This window comes from Hemitrygon akajei, unplaced genomic scaffold, assembly GCF_048418815.1.
Source record: "Hemitrygon akajei unplaced genomic scaffold, sHemAka1.3 Scf000118, whole genome shotgun sequence".
NCBI classification, from domain to species: Eukaryota; Metazoa; Chordata; class Chondrichthyes; order Myliobatiformes; family Dasyatidae; genus Hemitrygon; species Hemitrygon akajei.
In genome coordinates, this window is record NW_027332004.1 from 1,438,754 (window position 1) to 1,457,004 (window position 18,251).

The following is an 18,251-nucleotide window of genomic DNA, read 5'->3' on the forward strand; positions in this document are numbered from 1 at the left end:
AGGAGAGATCCCATAGGAGGAAGGGGGATGGGGAAAATGCCACGGGAGGAAGTGGTATGGGGAAGAGTGATCCCACCCGACGTAGGGGATTGGGAAGAGAGATCCCACAGAGGGAAGGGGGATGGGGAAGAGAGATCCCACAGAAGGAAGGGGGATGGGGAAGAGAGATCCCACGAGGGGATAGGGGATGGGGAAGAGAGATCCCACAGAAGGATGGGGGATGGGGAAGAGAGATCCCACCGGATGTAGGGGATTGGGAAGAGAGATCCCACAGAAGGAAGGGGGATGGAGAAGAGAGATCCCACAATAGGATGGGGAATGAGGAAGAGAAATGTACAGGAGGAAGGGAAATGGGGAAGCAAGATCCCACAGGAAGTGGGATGGGAACAGAGCCCCCACAGGGGTCAGGTGGATGGGAGAGTGAGATCCCACAGTAGGAAATGGGATAGGGAAGAGAGATCCCACAGGAAGAAAGGGGTGGGGAATTTAAATCCCACAGGAGGAAGGGGGATGCGGAAGAGAGATCCAACAGCAGGAAGTTGATGGGGAAGGGAGATCCCACAAATGGAAGTGGGATGGGAACAGAGACACCAGAGGGTGAAAGGGGATGCGGAAGAGAGATCCCACAGGAGCATGGGGGGTGGAGAAGAGAGATTCCACTGTAGTAATGGGGATGAGGAAGAGAGATTCATCAGGAGGAAGGTGTATAGGGAACAGAGAGCCCACAGGAGGAAGGCGTATGGAAATGAGAGATCCCATGGCAGGAAGGGGGATGGGGATGAGAGATCCCACAGCATTAAGGAATGGGGAAGGGAGATCCCACAGGAGGAACGGGGATGGGCAGAGAGAGCCCACGGGAGGAAGGGGTATGGAGAAGAGAGGCCCCACATGAGAAAGTGTGATGGTGAATAGAGATCCCACAGGAGGGAGGTGGATGCTGAGGAGAGATCCAACAGTTGGAAGGAAGGGGGAGTGGGAACAGAGAGCCCAGAGCATGAAAGGGGGATGGGTAAGCAAGATCTCACAGGTGGATTGCTACCCGTGCCACGTGCTAGTGAGGCTAGAAATAGGAAGATAATGCAGCTGAATACGTGGCTGAGGGGATGGTGCATGAGGGAGGGGTACATGTTTCTGGACAATTGGACTTTCTTCCAGGGGAGGTGGGACCAGTTCGAATTGGACAGTTTGCACCTGAACTGGAGGGGACTAACATCCTTGCCGGTAGGTTAGCAAGTTCTGTTCCGGGGGTTTTAAACTAGATTGCGGGGGAGGGGAACCAGAGTGCTAGAGCAGATAGTGAGGTGGAGGAGGATAAAGGTCATGCGAGGACTGCTTGTATAGACAGATATCAAAGGTTTGTACATGATAGAAATGTTCTCAGGTGCATCTATTTCCATACGAGGAGTATTGTAGGTAAGGCAGATGAGTTTAGGGCGTGGATTGGCACATGATGATATCGACATTATTGCTATTAGTAAGACTTGGTTTGCAGGAGGGGCAGGACTGGCAGCTTCATGTTCTGGGTTTCCATTGTGTCAGACGTGATAGAGGGGAGGGATGAAGGGGGGAGAAGTGGCATTACAAGTCAGGGAGATTATCAATGATCCAGACGATAATGTGATAAATTGGATCAGCAGGTTTGTGGATGACACTAAGGTAGAGGCGTTGTGGACAGCGAGGAAAGCTTTCAAAGCTTGCAGAGGGATCTGGACCAACTGGAAGTATGGGCCAGAAAATGGCAGATGGAATTTAATGCAGACAAGTGTGAGGTGTTCCATTTTGGAAGGACAAATCAAGGTAGGACATACACGATAAATGGTAGGGCACTGAAGAGTGCGGAGGAACAAAGGGATCTGGGGGTTTAAATACATAAGTCGCTGAAAGTGGCGTCACAGGTAAACAGGGTTGTAAAGAAGGCTTTTGGCATCCTGGCATTCATAAATCAAAGTATTGAGTAGAGGAGTTGGAATATTATGGTGAGGTTGTATAAGACATTGGTAAGGCCAAATTTGGAGTATTGTGTGCAGTTCTGGTCACTGAACTATAGGAAGGATATCAGTAAGGTTGAAAAAGTGCAGAGAAGATTTACTAGGATATTGCTGTGTCTTCAGGAGTTGAGTTACAGGGAAAGATTGAACAGATTATGACTTTATTCCTTGGAGCGCAGAAGAATGCCGGGAGATTTCAAAGAGGTTTACAAAACTCTGAGGGGTATAGAGAGGGTAAATGCGAATAGGCTCTTTCCACATACATTAGGAGAGATAAATTACAAGAGGACTTGGCTTCAGGGTGAAAGGGGAAAGGTTTAGGGGGAAATTCTTCACTGAGAGAGTGGTGAGAGTGAGGAACGAGCTGCCATCTGATGTGGAAAATGTGGACTCACTCTTAAGCTTTAAGAATAAATTGGATAGATACATGGATGGGAGAGGACTGGAGTGTTATGGACTGGGTGCAGGTCAATGGGACTAGCGGAATAAGGTTTTGGTACAGACTAGAAGAACCAAATGGCTTGTTTTCTGTGCGCTGGTGTTCTATTATTTTATGGTTCTATGGGGAGGAGAGTTCCCACAGACAAAAGGGGAATGGGGATGGGGAAGAGAGATCCCAAAGGAGGAAGGGGATGGGGAAGTGAGATCCCACAGGAGGAAGGGCGATGGGGAAGAGAGACGCCACATGAGGAAGCGGGATGGGGAAGAGAGATCCCACAGGAGGAAGTGGGATGGGGAAGAGAGATCCCAAAGGAGGAAGGGGATGGGGAAGAGAGATCCCACAGTAGGAAGGGGGATGGGAAAGAGAGATCCCAAAGGAGGAAGAGGATGGGGAAGCGAGATCCCACAGGAGGAAGGGGGATGGGGAAGAGAGATCGGCCAGGAGGAGGAGGGATGTGGAAGAGAGTTCCCACAGGGGGATGTGGGATTGGGAAGAGAAATCTCACAGGATAAAGGGGGTTGGGGAAGAGAAATTCCACAGGACAATGGGGCATGCCAAAGAGAGATCCGACAGGAAGAAGTCTATGGGGGAGAGAGATCCCACAGGAGGAAAGGGTATGGGGAAGAGAGATCCCACAGGAGGAGGGGGGATGGGGAAGAGAGTTCCAACAGCAGGAAGGGATAGGGAAGAGAAATCCATAGAAGGAAGGGGGATTGGGAAGAGAGATCTCACAGGAAGGGGGGGGGGTGGTGGTGTGGAAAAGACATCCCACAGGCGGATGAGGAAAGAGTAATAGAGAGCCCACAGGAGGAATGGGGATGGGGGCGAGATTCCAAAGAATGGAAGGGGGATTGGGATGAGAGGTCCCACAGGAGGATTCCAAGAGTAAACGATAATCCTACAAGACGAGAGGATGCAGAAATTTTATGTACAAGTGTGTTGGGTCTGAACAGAGACCCAGAGGAGATGCACCCTCGCTCTTTGCGTATCTGGAAGTGAGCAAAGTCACACACGGGGAATGGCAGTGGGAGGACAATCTGACAATGGTATTTCATTCCTTCTCACCGGGACAGTCTGCTGACGGTCTCTTGTCCCTCTCCGGGAAGGGGGTGTGAATCTCTGACCCACCTGCTGCAGTCAGAGTCAGTCTGGGTGTCAGTAACAGTGAGAAGGAACATTGTCAATGGACGTGTCACAGGCAGCGAGAAACACGGCCATTCCTGTGATTTACTACCATTAAACCAATGGCCGTTGTTCACTGATCTGATGAAGTCTCCAACATCCCTTCACAAGGATCCACAGAACCCTCCCGTCCTTGGGGAATTAATGACCGATCCCCTGTGCATTTGTCACAATTCTTCACAATCTGATTTACTACAAATTTACTGAAATTCCTTTACATTAAAACAACACAATGGAACATTTTCACAGTTTAGAGTGAGAGAGAAAAATCAAGTTACCTCAGCTCCTGGCACTTGTGCAGCCCGGGTCCCAGCCGCTGGATTCCTTCACACTGAATGTGGCAGTCCTCCAGGTCGAGGTGTTTTATTGTATCACAGAGTCCGATGACATGAGACAGGACCGCGCAGTCAATCGGGGTCAGTGTCATTCTACTGAATGAAAGGGTTTCCACAGATCCCAGTGTGGCCTGAGCCAGTCCACTATTCTGAGACTCAAACAGGTAGTGCAATGTGTTCAGGAGGCTCCTTTTACCAGCTTCACTCTCTGTGTTTCCACTCTGTTGTTTAACCTCCTCCTTCACCCAGTCAATCACCCGGCAGGTTGTTTCATGAGGGAATCGACCCAGAAATTCCTCGAGGCCCCGAGCTGTCATTGGGGAGGAGAGACCAGCAACAAAACGGAGAAATACCTCAAATCGCCCATCTGACGTGTTGTGAGCTTCAGTGAGGAATTTCAGTATATCCCCGGGATGTGGATTCAGGAATTGTGCGACTGCAGCTACAAACTCTTGGATGGTGAGGTGTGGGAATGTGTACACCACACTCTGGGCAGAATCCTCTCTCTCCAAAAGCTCCATCAGGAACCCGGACAGGAACTGGGACGGCTGCAGACTGTAGTTGATCAAATCTCCATCTGTAAACACAATCTTCTTATCATACACTCCTCTGAAGGCCATCTGACCAACCCTGAGTAACACATCACGGGGGCTCTCAATCTCACGGCCGTGGTTTTTCAGGATGTTGTAAGTATAGTAGGAGTACAGTTGAGTGATGGTCTTGGGAACTCGCTGTGGGTCCCTGACTCTTTGTGTGAAGAAGGGGCCCAGTGCCAGAGCGAGGATCCAGCAGTAGGAAGGGTTGTAGCTCATGGTGTACAGGATCTCGTTCTCCTTCACGTGTTTGAAAACAGCTTCCGCCACCGTCTGATCTTCAAAATGTCTGATGAAATATTCCTTCCGTTCATCACCAACAAATCCCAGGATTTCAGCCCAGACACTAATGTCTGCCTTTTCCAATAAATGTAATGCAGTGGGACGGGTGGTCACTAGCACTAAACACTCTGGAAGCAGCTTGCCCTGGATTAAACTGTACACAATGTCCGACACCTTGCACTTGAATTCAGGATCTGTGCATGTGTACTGAGGTTCTGTGTCTCCCCGACTGTCAGCAAAATCAATTTTGTCATTGAATTCGTCCAAACCGTCGAATATAAACAACAATCTCTCTGGGTTCTTCCAGACCTCTCTCAGGATATTCCCAAAGTAAGGATACTGATCCAGAATCAGTTCCTTCAGGTTTATTCTGCAGTTAATGGAGTTTAAATCCCGGAATTTGAAGCTGAAGACAAACTGGAACTGTTGGTATATTTTCCCCGTGGCCCAGTCATAAACAATCTTTTGTACCATTGTTGTTTTCCCAATCCCCGGGACCCCGGCCACTGCTGCTGAATTCCTAGATTTGGATTTACTCTGGGAAAAACTGCTCTGGAACAACTGATCAGTCTGGATTTTTTCCAGCTCTCTGCGGAGATGTTTTTCTCTCCACTCCTCGTGGTCTCTGCCTCTTGACAGCAGCTCATGTTCCACCAGTCTCCGATCTCGAAGTGTAGAAATGACCGTGAGCTCAGCGTATCGATCAACCAGCTGGAAAACCTTCACCTTCTCCCTCATCAGGATTGTGTTCACTCTCAGTTTTTCAGTTTGTGCCCGCAGAGTCTCCTTGTGTTTCTGTTGAACATCTTCCATGGGAACAGAGAACATGGTCACCAAGTTAAATTGCTCAACTGACAAAGAACTTTATAACTGCATTTCAACATTCAGTGTTTGAGATTACATGAATTAATTCAATGTTTCCATGGATACTAAGACAAAAAGTAAAGTTGTGTTCACAGACACCAGAATTGACAGCGATAAATGTCCCAGAAAATGTCCAATACTCATATCCTGTTATTAATTAATTCTGAAGAGAATTTTCCTGATACCCAATTGCAATCCTGACTGCACTTTCGTTAGGACAACATTTGAGTATATTTGAAGCATTGTTTACATCATTAGCAGACGATGAACACAAAGGAACTCCAGAGACCAATACAGCTTGGCACCAGAAGTGTCACAGGAGTTTCCAGACCACGTTGAATGCAACCTAAGACTGCCTTAGGGGCTCCAGCTGCAGTAGAAGTGGTAGAGGCAGGTTCGGTATTCTCATTTAAAGCAAAATTGGATATGTATATGGACAGGAAAGGAATGGAGGGTTATGGGCTGAGTGCGGGTCAGTGGGACTAGGTGAGAGTAAACGTTCAGCACGGACTCGAAGGGCCAAGATGGCCTGTTTCCGTGCTGTAATTGTTATATGGTTATATTTTTCCCACTGCGTTTACTCCCAAAGTAACAGCGTGAGATCACGGTTTTCCTTCTTCTGGATGAGCTGCCAGTCACGAATGATGAGCCCCAACTATCCGAAGCGACTGGTTGTCAGGTGGCAGTAACCGGCATTTGCCCTTTCTCCTATCAGAAAAAATGCCTCTGCCAAGCTTAGTAGCTAAGTCACACATGAAGGCCAGGAGCTGGAACTGATTGTCAGAGGCTGTTTGAGTTGCACGTCACTGGAGCATTTAATAGGTCGTGGGAGTGTTTCCCCACTACCACCCCTGGGTGTAACAATCTTAAGCAACCAAGCAGCTCTGTGTTATTGACAATAATAACTTGGCAAATTGGGTTATTATAGTCACATGTACCAAGGTACAATGAAGACTCTTATGCACGCGATCCAAATAGGTCATTACATCACATCGGTGCAATGAGGTCCTACAAGGAAAAACGGAACAGAATAGTGCAGGGAAACAGTGTTTCAGTTGCTGAGAAAATACAGTGCAGGCAGACTATAAGGTACAAGGCCAAAGAATCATTGGCAGGTCAGATTTTTTTTTAGTTTTTGAACTATTTTCCTAAACTGTAGAATTCAACACTTAAAAAAATGGTGCAGTACTGCACAAAATTCTGAGGCAGATATATATAACTAGGGAGACCAAGACTTCTGCAAGTACTGTGTAAGGGATGTAGACTCTGTTAGTCACTTTTAAGCACAAGCGTAAAACATTTTTTTAAGAATTTGAACCTTGCTTGTAATTGATATTATTTTGTCTTTTATTTTCTAGTTTGCACTTTATCCCATTGTAACACAGTTTGAACGACATCGTCCTGATAAAAAATGCTTTATAAATAACAGTATTACTTTTTATTTTTTCTTAACTGGCAAATCCTGAGGTACGGGCAAATCCAAGCACACTCATTGTGATAGGTAATTTCAGATTACTCTCGTGACGTATACTATTGTGGCTTTCGGAAGATTAACATGAACATTGCTGTGTGGAGCTAATTCATTAATACTATCGTGTAGTGCTTTTTGGATGATACCAGTTGTCGATATTATTATCGGGAATATATCATGTTCATGTTCCACAGTCTTTCAACTTCCTCTTTTAATTCGGCATATTTCTGAAGTTTTTCATTAATTGATATCTGTAATTTATGTGTGTTTGGAATGGCTATATCTATTTAAAAAAGTTGTTATTGCTAGTTTGTCCGGTACAATTATAGCTGGACAGTTATTATGAATTGTCCTATCTGTAATAATTGATCGGTCACAGTTGGATTTGTCGGACTCTAACTCTAAAAGTGCAGCATGCTTGTACTTACAATGAGGGATGGTTTTTTTCATCAGCTGTGGTTTAAGCAAGATTTTTATGAAAGTTATCTACCACTTGATAGTGCAGTACTCAGATTGAGTAAAACTACCGCAGGATCCTGTAATGTGTTCAATTCTTTCTGGCTTCTTTTGTAATTTTCAGCATTTATCATCTTGAACCTGTTGCCCTTTATTCTTTATTATTGATAACTAGATGTGTTAACCACCTGGTCCTGTATGCTCCCTTCTGTTTCTGGGAAGAGGTCTCCATCTCTGAGCCAGGTGCTTGACACTTCCTTGTCGACATCTAGTGCGCTCAGATCCTGGGGATGTCTTCCGTGGGGAGTCAGACTCTTCCACTCTTCCAAGGTTAACGTTCTTCTATTATGATCGTTTCTTCATTTTTGTGGGTTATGCTTTCATTTGCGTTCAGTGATGTGTACCCCTTATCAGAATTGCATATGCTTGTACGGAGTGCTGAATCCTGCTTGCGTTGATAAAAATATATCATTAGAGCTAATTGTGGATTTCAGAAAGGGTAAGATGAGGGAACCCAACACACCAATCCTCACAGAGGGATCTGAAGTGGAGAGTGTGGGCAATTTCAAATTCTTGGCTGTCAATATCTTCGGGTATCTGACCTGGACCCAATATATGGATGCAGCCACAAAGAAACTACAACAGTGGCTATATTTCATCAGGAGTTTCCAACATCACTCGAATATTTCTACATTTGTAACTTGGAGAGCATTGTAACTGGCTGCATCACTGTCTGGTTCATGGGGACTACTGTACAGGATCGGAGTAAAGCGCACACTCAACGGTTCAGAAACTTCTCCTCTGCCATCTAGTTTCTGAATGGACAAACAACCCATCGATAGTGACTCACTAATCTCTTTTTTATTTCTATTTCTGCACACTTATTTACGGAATAACACAGACATGCATAGCTATACTGTATATGCTTTCTTTGGAAATTAGTTCCATTATTTGAATTAATTGTTTTAGCTCCACTGATGCAAGAGCAAATCATTTCCGATCATCCCTGTATAGTTGTGTCAAGGTATAATTCGTTTGTTTTTTTTTCTAAATTGATACCTGATTTTTGTCTGTTTCAGGAAATTCAAGAGTGGGTTTAACGCCAGACAAAACCATAGTGGGCTTAGTGTGTCACTCTGGAAAATGTCTCCATTTATTTTGGTAACAGTGGTTCTTCCGTTGTTCTTGTTAATAGGGCATTTATTGTACTTCATTAGATGTTGTAGAAATTTCACAAGTATTGGATGCATCTTATATAATATTGAAACCTCTTAACCATGTTACAGACAGAATCAAATAGTTTTTGATAGACAATATAACACTGAGAGATTTCTACACTCCCCAGTGCTCGATAGATACATAATCTATTATCAGTTCCTCCTTAAATCTGTTCATACACTGAGTGTATTCTTTCTGCTCTTCTGTAAGTATATTGTGGTTATCTAAGTGAGTGGTTATTAGTAACGATCTGCACGATGTTACAATTTTATATATAAAATTGTCTTCTTATCATTGGGAGCCAATCATAACATAGAAGGTAATCATTCAGTAGTCTTATAAATGCAGAATTAAAGCTGTCCTTGAGGCTGGTGGTACACACCTTCAGCCTTTTATATCTTCTGCCCCATGGGAATATGAAAGAGAGCCTGTTTGAGGTGGTTTGGGGTTCAGCAGCAAGGCTTTGGGCGGGGTTAGCATCTTGCCAACTTGATGCAGTTCTTCCAGGAGGTGACAAAGGTGATGGATGAAGTTACACATGGAGATCTTTTACTTGGATATTAGTCGGGTGTTTGACAAGGTCCCACATGGAATCCTTATACAGAAAATTAACATGCTTGAGTACTGTGTGAATTGTCCTGGCTGGAGGTAACCCACACTGGGAGAAATTTCTTTCACTGGTGGGTGGTGAATCCGTGAAATTATTGTCATAGACAGCTGAAGACGACAAGTCATTGGGTATATTTAAAATGCAGGTCGATAGGTTCTTGATTTGGAAAAGCATCAGCTTTTACTGGGAGAAGGCAGAATAATGGGTTTGAGAGGATTTGCGGAGCAAATTCACTGAGCCAATCGGCGATTTTACTCCTGGATCCTATGGTTTTAGGGAGCATCTGGAGTATTGTATTCACTTCTGATTTCCAGCTTTTGGAAGGATTGGAGAGGGTGCAGAACAGGTTCATCAGGGTGTTGCCTGGATTCGGTGACATGTACTACAAGGAGGGGTTTGATAAACTTGGTTTGTTTACTCTGCAGTTAGAATAGAGATTTGACTGAGGTGTACAATTTTGATAGATAAGAGTTTGGATTGACAGCCTGCATTTTGTTTGTTTGGCAGGTGGTGACTAGTGGGGTGCCACAGGGCTCGGTATTGGGACCACAGCTGTTTACCATTTACATCAACGATTTAAATGAAGGCATTGAGAATAACATCAGCAAGTTTTCTGATGATACTAAGCTGGGTGGCAGTGTGACGTGATGAGGATGTTAGGAGAATTCAGGGTGACTTGGATAGGCTGAGTGAGTGGGCAGATACTTGGCAGATGACGTTTAATGTGAATAAGTGTGAGGTTATCCACTTTGGAAGTAAGAACAGGAAGGCAGATTATAATCTGAACGGTGTAGAGTTAGGCAAGGGAGAAATACAAAGAGATCTAGGAGTACTTGTTCATCAGTCACTGAAGGTGAATGAGCAAGTGCAGCAGGCAGTGAAGAAGGCTAATGGAATGTTGGCCTTTATTATAAAGCGAATTGAGTACAAGAGCAAGGAAATCCTTTTGCATTTGTACAGGGCCCTGGTGAGACGACACCTGCAGTATTGTGTACAGTTTTGGTCTCCAGGGTTAAGGAAGGACATCCTGGCTGTAGAGGAAGTGCAGCATAGATTCACGAGGTTAATCCCTGGGATGTCCGGACTGTCTTACGCAGAGAGGTTAGAGAGACTGGGCTTGTACACGCTGGAATTCAGGAGATTGAGAGGGAATCTGATTGCAACATATAAGATTATTAAGGGATTGGACAAGATAGAGGCAGGAAATATGTTCCAGATGCTGGGAGAGTCCAGTACCAGAGGGCATGGTTTGAGAATAAGGGGTAGGTCATTTAAGACAGAGTTAAGGAATGCACTGCCTCGGAAGGCAGTGGAGGCCAATTCTCTGGATGCTCTCAAGAAGGAGCTAGATAGGTATCATGGATAGGGGAATCAAGGGATATGGGGACAAGGCAGGTACCGGGTATTGATAGTAGATGATCAGCCATGATCTCAGAATGGCGGTGCAGGCTTGAAGGGCCGAATAGTCTACTTCTGCACCTATTGTCTATTGTCTATTGTTATTTTTTTTACATAAGGCTGATGTCTAATACCAGAAGGCATTTGGTTGAGGTGAGATGGTGTAAATTTACAGCAATTGTGGTAAGTTTTTTCACAGAGTTGTGGGTGCATGGAAGTTACTGTCTGGGTCATGTCGGTGGCAAATATGTTATAGATGCTGCTAGATATACATGAATGTGCAGGAAGTGCAAGGATATGGTCAATTATATAAGAAAGGATTCCAAAGTATCCAAAGTATTTTTTTTCTTTCCCAGATGACTGCTGGAAAATGATGTTGTAGTTGCAGTAACGGGTGAAAAGGAAATGCCAGACAAACTCTGTGGAAGACACGAGCGGAATTACAAAAGGTAAAGAATATCAGCAAACAGAAGTGTGTGTAGTGCTATTTCAAAGGAAAAGGAGCTTGGAATATGAAAGGTCTGAAGATAGAAAAGTCACCTGGACTGGGTCATACAGTGTATCAGGAGCCTGTCTGGGGTGTGTGGGAATTCCCAGAGCATGAGGACCTGGAGTGAAGACTTCAGCAGTACCAACAGCTGGATTAAGACAAAAATACAATGTAGAATATTCAGGCTGCAAAGAGAGATTCTCTGAATTGTAACCTGAATCCAGAGATCGGCGAATGATTAATGGTGAATTTTGATTCTGAGGTTTTGCCAAGTCACAGACTAACATTTGAAATGTGGTTTGAACTGCACATTTCATCACTCACCTATCAGTTGAGTGGGTAACTCAGATAACCCTTGGCCGATGTTCATGTATTCCTGTGGATCAGGACCTGTTTAAATATAAAACAAAATCCATGGAAACAGAGCTAAAATAATTAAAATAACTGAAATGTTTATTTCAATGTGTCTTTGTGTTCAGTGCGTGGTTTTAACATACCAAGTTCCTGTATTTCCCTCAGTATTCTGTCCAGCTTCGGTAACTCAGTCCTCCATGTCACAAAGGATTCCCACATCGCCCTCCAGGCCCGGGAGCCTTTGCCCATCACCAAACTGAGGAAGAGTCTGGAACTCTCTGCCCGGTTTCCCTTCTCTGTCAGTTCAGTGACTTTCTATAAAAAGGAAACAATGAAGTTATTGTGGAGCAGACAGACAGACGTGGAGAATGTGCAGGAAAATATCTGTTCATGGCCCCAGTAGCTTCAGAACAGTTGCAGTCACTGGGCTGCTGCCTCATCCGCCCTGGGTTCAGTCATCAACAGAGAAACAGTAACTGAAGGAAATTCTAAATCAATATTGTGAAAGAATAAGGATTTCCAAATACCCTAGAGTATATTCAACGTAATTAACTTATTTGTCCATCAATGTGCAACATTACATCAAAAAGATGTGACAACAAGAACGGAAGAGAGGGGAGAGCGAGAGAGCAAAAATGGGTGGCAGGGATCACTGAATCATCGTTGAAAGAAGATCATATTTGAGTGCTTATACCCAAGGATAAATAGTTAATCAAAAGGACAGGCGGGTAAGTGAAAGGGTTGGGTTGATTCTGATCTCATAGAAAAATAAATGTCCTTATAAAGAGGTGGTAGCGGAATGGACGATGTAGATGTTAAGAAACTGCATAGGAAAAATGACCCTGATGGAACAGTAACCAGGATGTGGGCTACAAATTCCAGTGGGAGAGAGAAGAGGCATGTAAAGAGCTCAGTGTTAAAATAGTCAATGGGGAATTTCAATACGCAGGTAGCTTTGGAAAATCAGTTCAGTGCTGAATCCCAAGTGAGGGAATTTACAGAATGCTTATGAGATGGCTTTTGAGAGAAGCCTATGGTTGAGCCCACTCTAGGAAAGGCGGATCTGGATTCGATGTTGTGTATTGCACCAGATTTGATTGGGGAGCTTCAGCTAAATAAACCCTTAAGAGGCAATGATCATAAAATAGCAGAACCCACACTGCAGTTTGAGAGGGAGAAGGTTTAAGTTAGATGTATCCGTATTACAGTGGAATAAAGGAATTACAGAGGAATGAGAAAGGAGCTGGGCAAAATAAATTGGAAGAGGACACTAGCAGAGGCAACAGCAAAGCAGGGATAGATGAGGATTCTGGGAGTGATTCGGAAGGCGCAGGTAGAGGTGGATAATTGCAAAGATGAAAAATTATACCAGAGGGAGGATGACCAACCGTGGTTGACGAGGGAGTCAACGCAGCACAAAGGCAAATGAGAGGACACAGAATATAGAAAAAGATATAGAGGAAAGCTTTTACTAAACAGCCGAAAGCAACTAAAAAGCCGTAAGTAGAGAAAATATGAAATATGAAGTAGGTTAGCTGCTAATGTAAAATAGCTCACCAAAAGGTTTGTCTGATATTTATGCTCTTTTCGGACAACCCATTGATTTTTGGGGTCATAAGACATCAGTGGTAGTTCATGTCGAACCAATTTTAAAGTTTTTCCAGGGAGTTACGGGAAAGTTGATGAATCGAAGGAATTGGGTGTTGTCGAAGGAATGCACGGCACTTGACAAGGTACAGCACAGGAGGGTGGGCAAGAAACTTCAGTTGCTCAGCATGCAAATTAAAGTGGTAAATTGGATTTGACTTTGGATTTTTGGAAGAAGACAGAAAGGTTATAGACTGTTGAATCTCTGACTGGGAGTTTTTAATTCGTGCTGTGCCACAGGGATTGGTGCTGGGTCCGTTGTTGTTGGTCATCTATATCAACGACCTGGATGAAAATGTGGTCAATTGGATCAGCAAATTTGCAGATGACGACAAGAGTGGAGACGTGTAGTGGAGAGTGAGGAAGGCTACCAAATCTTGCAGTGGTGTCTAAACCAGCTGAGAAATGGGCTGAAAAATGACCGATGCAATTTAATGCAGACAAGTGCGACGTGTTGCACTTTGGAAGGACTAAGCAGGGTCAATCTTAGACAGTGAGGATTGTGGTAGAACAAAGTGAACTTGGAATACAGGTCCATAATTCATTAAAAGTGGCAGCAAAGGTAGATACACACACAAAATGCTGGTGGAACGCAGCAGGCCAGGCAACATCTATAGGGAGAAGCGCTGTCGACGTTTTGGGCCGAGACCCTTCGTTAGGACTAACTGAAAGGAAAGATAGTAAGTGATTTGAAAGTAGGAGGGGGAGTGAAAATGCGAAATGATAGGAGAAGACCGGAGGGGGTGTGGTGAAGCTGAGAGCCAGAAAGGTGATAGGCAAAAGGAATACAGAGCTGGAGAAGGGAAAGGATCATGGGATGGGAGGCCCAGGGAGAAAGAAAGGGGAGGGGAGCACAGATCAAGATGGAGAACAGGCAGAGTGATGGCCAGAATGTGATAAAAAAAAGAAGGGGGAGAAAACTAAATATCTCAGAGATGGGGTAAGAAGGGGAGGAGGGGCATTAATGGAAGTTAGAGAAGTCAATGTTCACGCCATCAGTTTGGAGGCTCCACAGCCGATACATAAGGCGTTGTTCCTCCAACATGAATGTGGCTTCATCTTGACAGTAAAAGAGGACATGGATAGACATATCAGAATGGGAATGGGACGTGGAATTGAAATGTGTGGCCACTGGGAGATCCTGCTTTCTCGGGCGGACGGAGCATAGGTGTTCAGCGAAATGGTCTCCCAGTCTGCGTCGGGTCTCACCAATATATAAAAGGCCACACTGGGAGCACCGGACGCAGTTTACCACACCAGCTGACTGACAGGTGAAGTGTCACCTCACCTGGAAGGACTGTCTGGGGCCCTGAATGGTGGTGAGGGAGGAAGTGTAAGGGCAGGTGTAGCACTTGTTCCGTTTACAAGGATAAGTGCCAGGAGGGAGATTGGTGGGAAAGGATGGCGGGGGGTGACGAGTAGACAAGGGAGTCGCGTAGGGAGCGATCTCTGCGAAAAGCAGAAGGGGGTGGGAGGGAAGGATGTGCTTGGTAGTGGGATCCCATTGGAGGTGGCGGAGATTACGGAGAATTATATGTTGGACCCGTTGGAGGTGCGGAAGTTACTTTCCAGCCCCCCCTTGCAAAAACCTACACCCTGTCAGTGGCCACACATTTCAATTCCACGTCCCATTCCCATTCTGATATGTCCATATAACCATATAACATTATAACAATTACAGCACGGAAACAGGCCATTTCGGCCGTTCTAGTCCATGCCGAATGCTTACTCTCACCTAGTCCCACTGACCTGCACTCAGCCCATAACCCTCTATTCCTTTCCTGTCCATATACTGATCCAATTTTACTTCAAATGACAATACCGAACCTGACTCTACCACTTCTGCTGGAAGCTCATTCCACACACCTACCACTCTCTGAGTAAAGAAATTCCCCCTCGTGTTACCCTTAAACTGTTGCTCCCTAACTCTCAACTCATGTCCTCTTGTTTGAATCTCCCCTGCACTCAATGGAAAAAGCCTATCCATGTCAACTCTATCTATCCCCCTCATAATTTTAAATACCTCTATCAAGTCCCCCCTCAAACTTCTACGCTCCAAAGAATAATGACTTGTTCAACCTTTCCCTGTAACTTAGGTGCTGAAACCTAGGTAACATTCTAGTAAATCTTCTCTGTACTCTCTCTATTTTGTTGACATCTTTCCTATAATTTGGTGACCAGAACTGTACACAATACTCCAAATTCGTCCTTACCAATGCCTTGTATAATTTTAACATTACATCCCAACACCTATACTCAATGCTCTGATATATAAAGGCCAGCATACCAAAAGCTTTCTTTACTGCCCTATCCACATGAGATTCCACCTTCAGAGAACTATGCACCACTATTCCTCGATCACTCTCTTATACTGCATTCTTCAACACCCTACCATTTACCATGTATGTCCTATTTGGATTATTCCTACCAAAATGTAGCATCTCACACTTATCAGCATTAAACTCCATCTGCCATCGTTCAGCCCACTGTTCTAACTGGCCTAAATCTCTCTGCAAGCTTTGAAAACCTACTTCACTATCCACAACGCCACCTACCTTAGTATCATTTGCATACCTATTAATCCAACTTCCCAACCCATCATCCAGATCATTAATGTATATGACAAACAACACTGAACCCAGTACAGATCCCTGAGGCACACCACTAGTCACCGGCCTCCAACCTGACAAACAGTTATCCACCACATACAAACAAGCTGGATGAATTCAGCAAGTCGGGCAGCATCTGTTGCAATGAACAGTCAACGTTCCGGACCGAAACTGTTGATATGTGTTGATTTGATCACAGCATCTGCAGCATACTGTGTTTAGTTACCCACCACTACTCTCTGGCATCTCCCATCCAGCCACTGCTGAATCCATTTTACTACTTCAATATTAATACCTAACGATTGAACCTTCCTAACTAACCTTCCATGCGGAACCTTGTCAAAGGCCTTACTGAAGTCCATATAGACATCATCCACTGCTTTACCCTTGTCAACTTTACTTATAACCTGTTCAAGAAATGCAATAAGATTTGTCAAACATGATTTTCCCCGCACAAATCCATGCTGACTGTTCCTAATCAGACCCTGTCTATCCAGGTAATTATATATACCATCTCTAAGAATACTTTCCATTAATTTACCCACCATTGAGGTCACATTGACAGGCCAATAATTGCTAGGTTTATTCTTAACACCATTTATAAATAATGGAACCACATGAGCAATATGCCAATCCTCCAGCACCATCCCCGTTTCCAATGTCATTTGAAATATTTCTGTCAGAGCCCCTGCTATTTCTACACTAACTTCCCTCAAGGTCCTAGGGAATATCCTGTCTGGACAAGGAGATTTATCCACTTTTATATTCTTTAAAAGATCCAGTACTTCCTCCCTTTTAATCGTCATAGTTTCCATAACTTCCCTGCTTGATTCCCTTACTTCCACAATTCAATATCCTTCTCCTTAGTGAATACCGAAGAAAAGAAGTTGTTCAAAACCTCCCACAACTCTTTCGGCTTCACAAATAGCTGTCCACTCTGATTCTCTAAGGGACCAATTTTATCCCTCACTATCCTTTTGCTATTAATATAACTGTAGAAACCCTTCAGATTTATGTTCACCTTACTTGCCAAGGCAACCTTATATCTTCTTTTAGCTTATCTAATTTCTTTCTTAAGATTCTTCTTACATTCTTTATATTCCTCGAGCACCTCATTTACTCCATGCTCCCTTTATTTATTGTAGATATCTCTCTTTTTTCTAACCAAGTTTCCAATATCCCTTAAAAACCATGGCTATCTCAAAGTTTTAACCTTTCCTTTCAACCTAACAGGAACATAAAGATTCTGTACCCTCAGAATTTTACCTTTAAATGACTTCCATTTCTGTATGATATCCTTCCCATGAAACAAATTGTCCCAAATCCAATCCTTCTAAATCCTTTTGCATCTCCTCAAATTAGCCTTTCTCCAAACTAAAATCTCTACCCTGGGTCCAGTCCTATCCTTCTCCAAATTATATTGAAGCTAATGGCATTTTGATCACTGGGCTCGAAGTGTTCCCCAACACATACCTCCGTCACTTGACCTATTTCGTTCCGTAACGACACACCTTCACTCTGCGGGTGTTGAGAGTGTAGAACGAGCTAGCAGCGCAAGTGGTACAAGCGGTTAAGAGAAGTCTGGATAGGTACATGAATGATAAGGGTATAGAGCGCCATGGCCTGGTGCAGGTCAATGGGAATAGGCAGTTTCAGTAGCCCAGCATGGAATAGATGGACCAAAGGGCCTGTTTCTGTGCTGTACTTTGCTATGACTATGACAAGTCAGCCACTTATTGTTTGGGAGCTCAGGTGGAGATCAGACCAGCTGTGGTTAGCAGGTTTCCCTCCCTCAAGTCCGGCAGTGAACCCAGTTGGCCCAATTTACAATATCACAGTTTCATATTCATGCTGAATTAACGACTTGAGAGGAATTGACCGACGGCTCTGATAAGATGAAAAAATTAGTTTTGGACTGGATGCCTGTTCAACAGTCCAGATATGCAGTCACTGCTCTTATATCGCATTGATAAATACAGCAGGTGTGAGAGGAAAAGGTGAAGCTGAACCTGCAGTTCCCACTGCTCTCCACCTTAACAGCTGAAACCAGATCTGCTGGAGACAAGTCAGAGATCAAAGTCTCCATTCCCATGTCGAACTCCTAGAACGTGCAGGAGATTAATATCGATCACTATTCCCTCTGATACCAGAAGCTCAGTGACGATACACTAGATACACGCACTGTGAGGGTCCGGCCCTAAATCCACATTCCGGTTCACGGTCCGGTCCACGGACTCCGGACTCCGGGTCCACCGACTGTCCCTCATTTCCGATTGGACTCAAGCATTTGCACCCGATGCTCATCTTGTTGG

At 44.4% G+C, this 18,251-nt stretch overlaps 2 protein-coding genes across 5 annotated transcripts in view; both read right to left on the reverse strand.

The window, feature by feature from the left end:
* Positions 1-18,251, reverse strand: part of LOC140723535 (NACHT, LRR and PYD domains-containing protein 3-like) — a 488,497-nt gene that overhangs the window by 442,215 nt on the left and 28,031 nt on the right. The gene's annotated exons all lie outside the window — the stretch shown is intronic.
* The window catches only part of LOC140723553 (NACHT, LRR and PYD domains-containing protein 3-like), a 32,242-nt gene that overhangs the window by 12,240 nt on the left and 1,751 nt on the right, over positions 1-18,251 (reverse strand). Inside the window, exons 3-5 of the mRNA XM_073038127.1 lie at positions 11,827-11,998; positions 11,654-11,719; positions 3,891-5,628 (exon numbers count right to left, since the gene is read on the reverse strand). Coding sequence (XP_072894228.1) covers positions 3,891-5,628; positions 11,654-11,719; positions 11,827-11,998 — 1,976 coding nt within the window. The remainder of the gene's footprint in view (positions 1-3,890; positions 5,629-11,653; positions 11,720-11,826; positions 11,999-18,251) is intronic.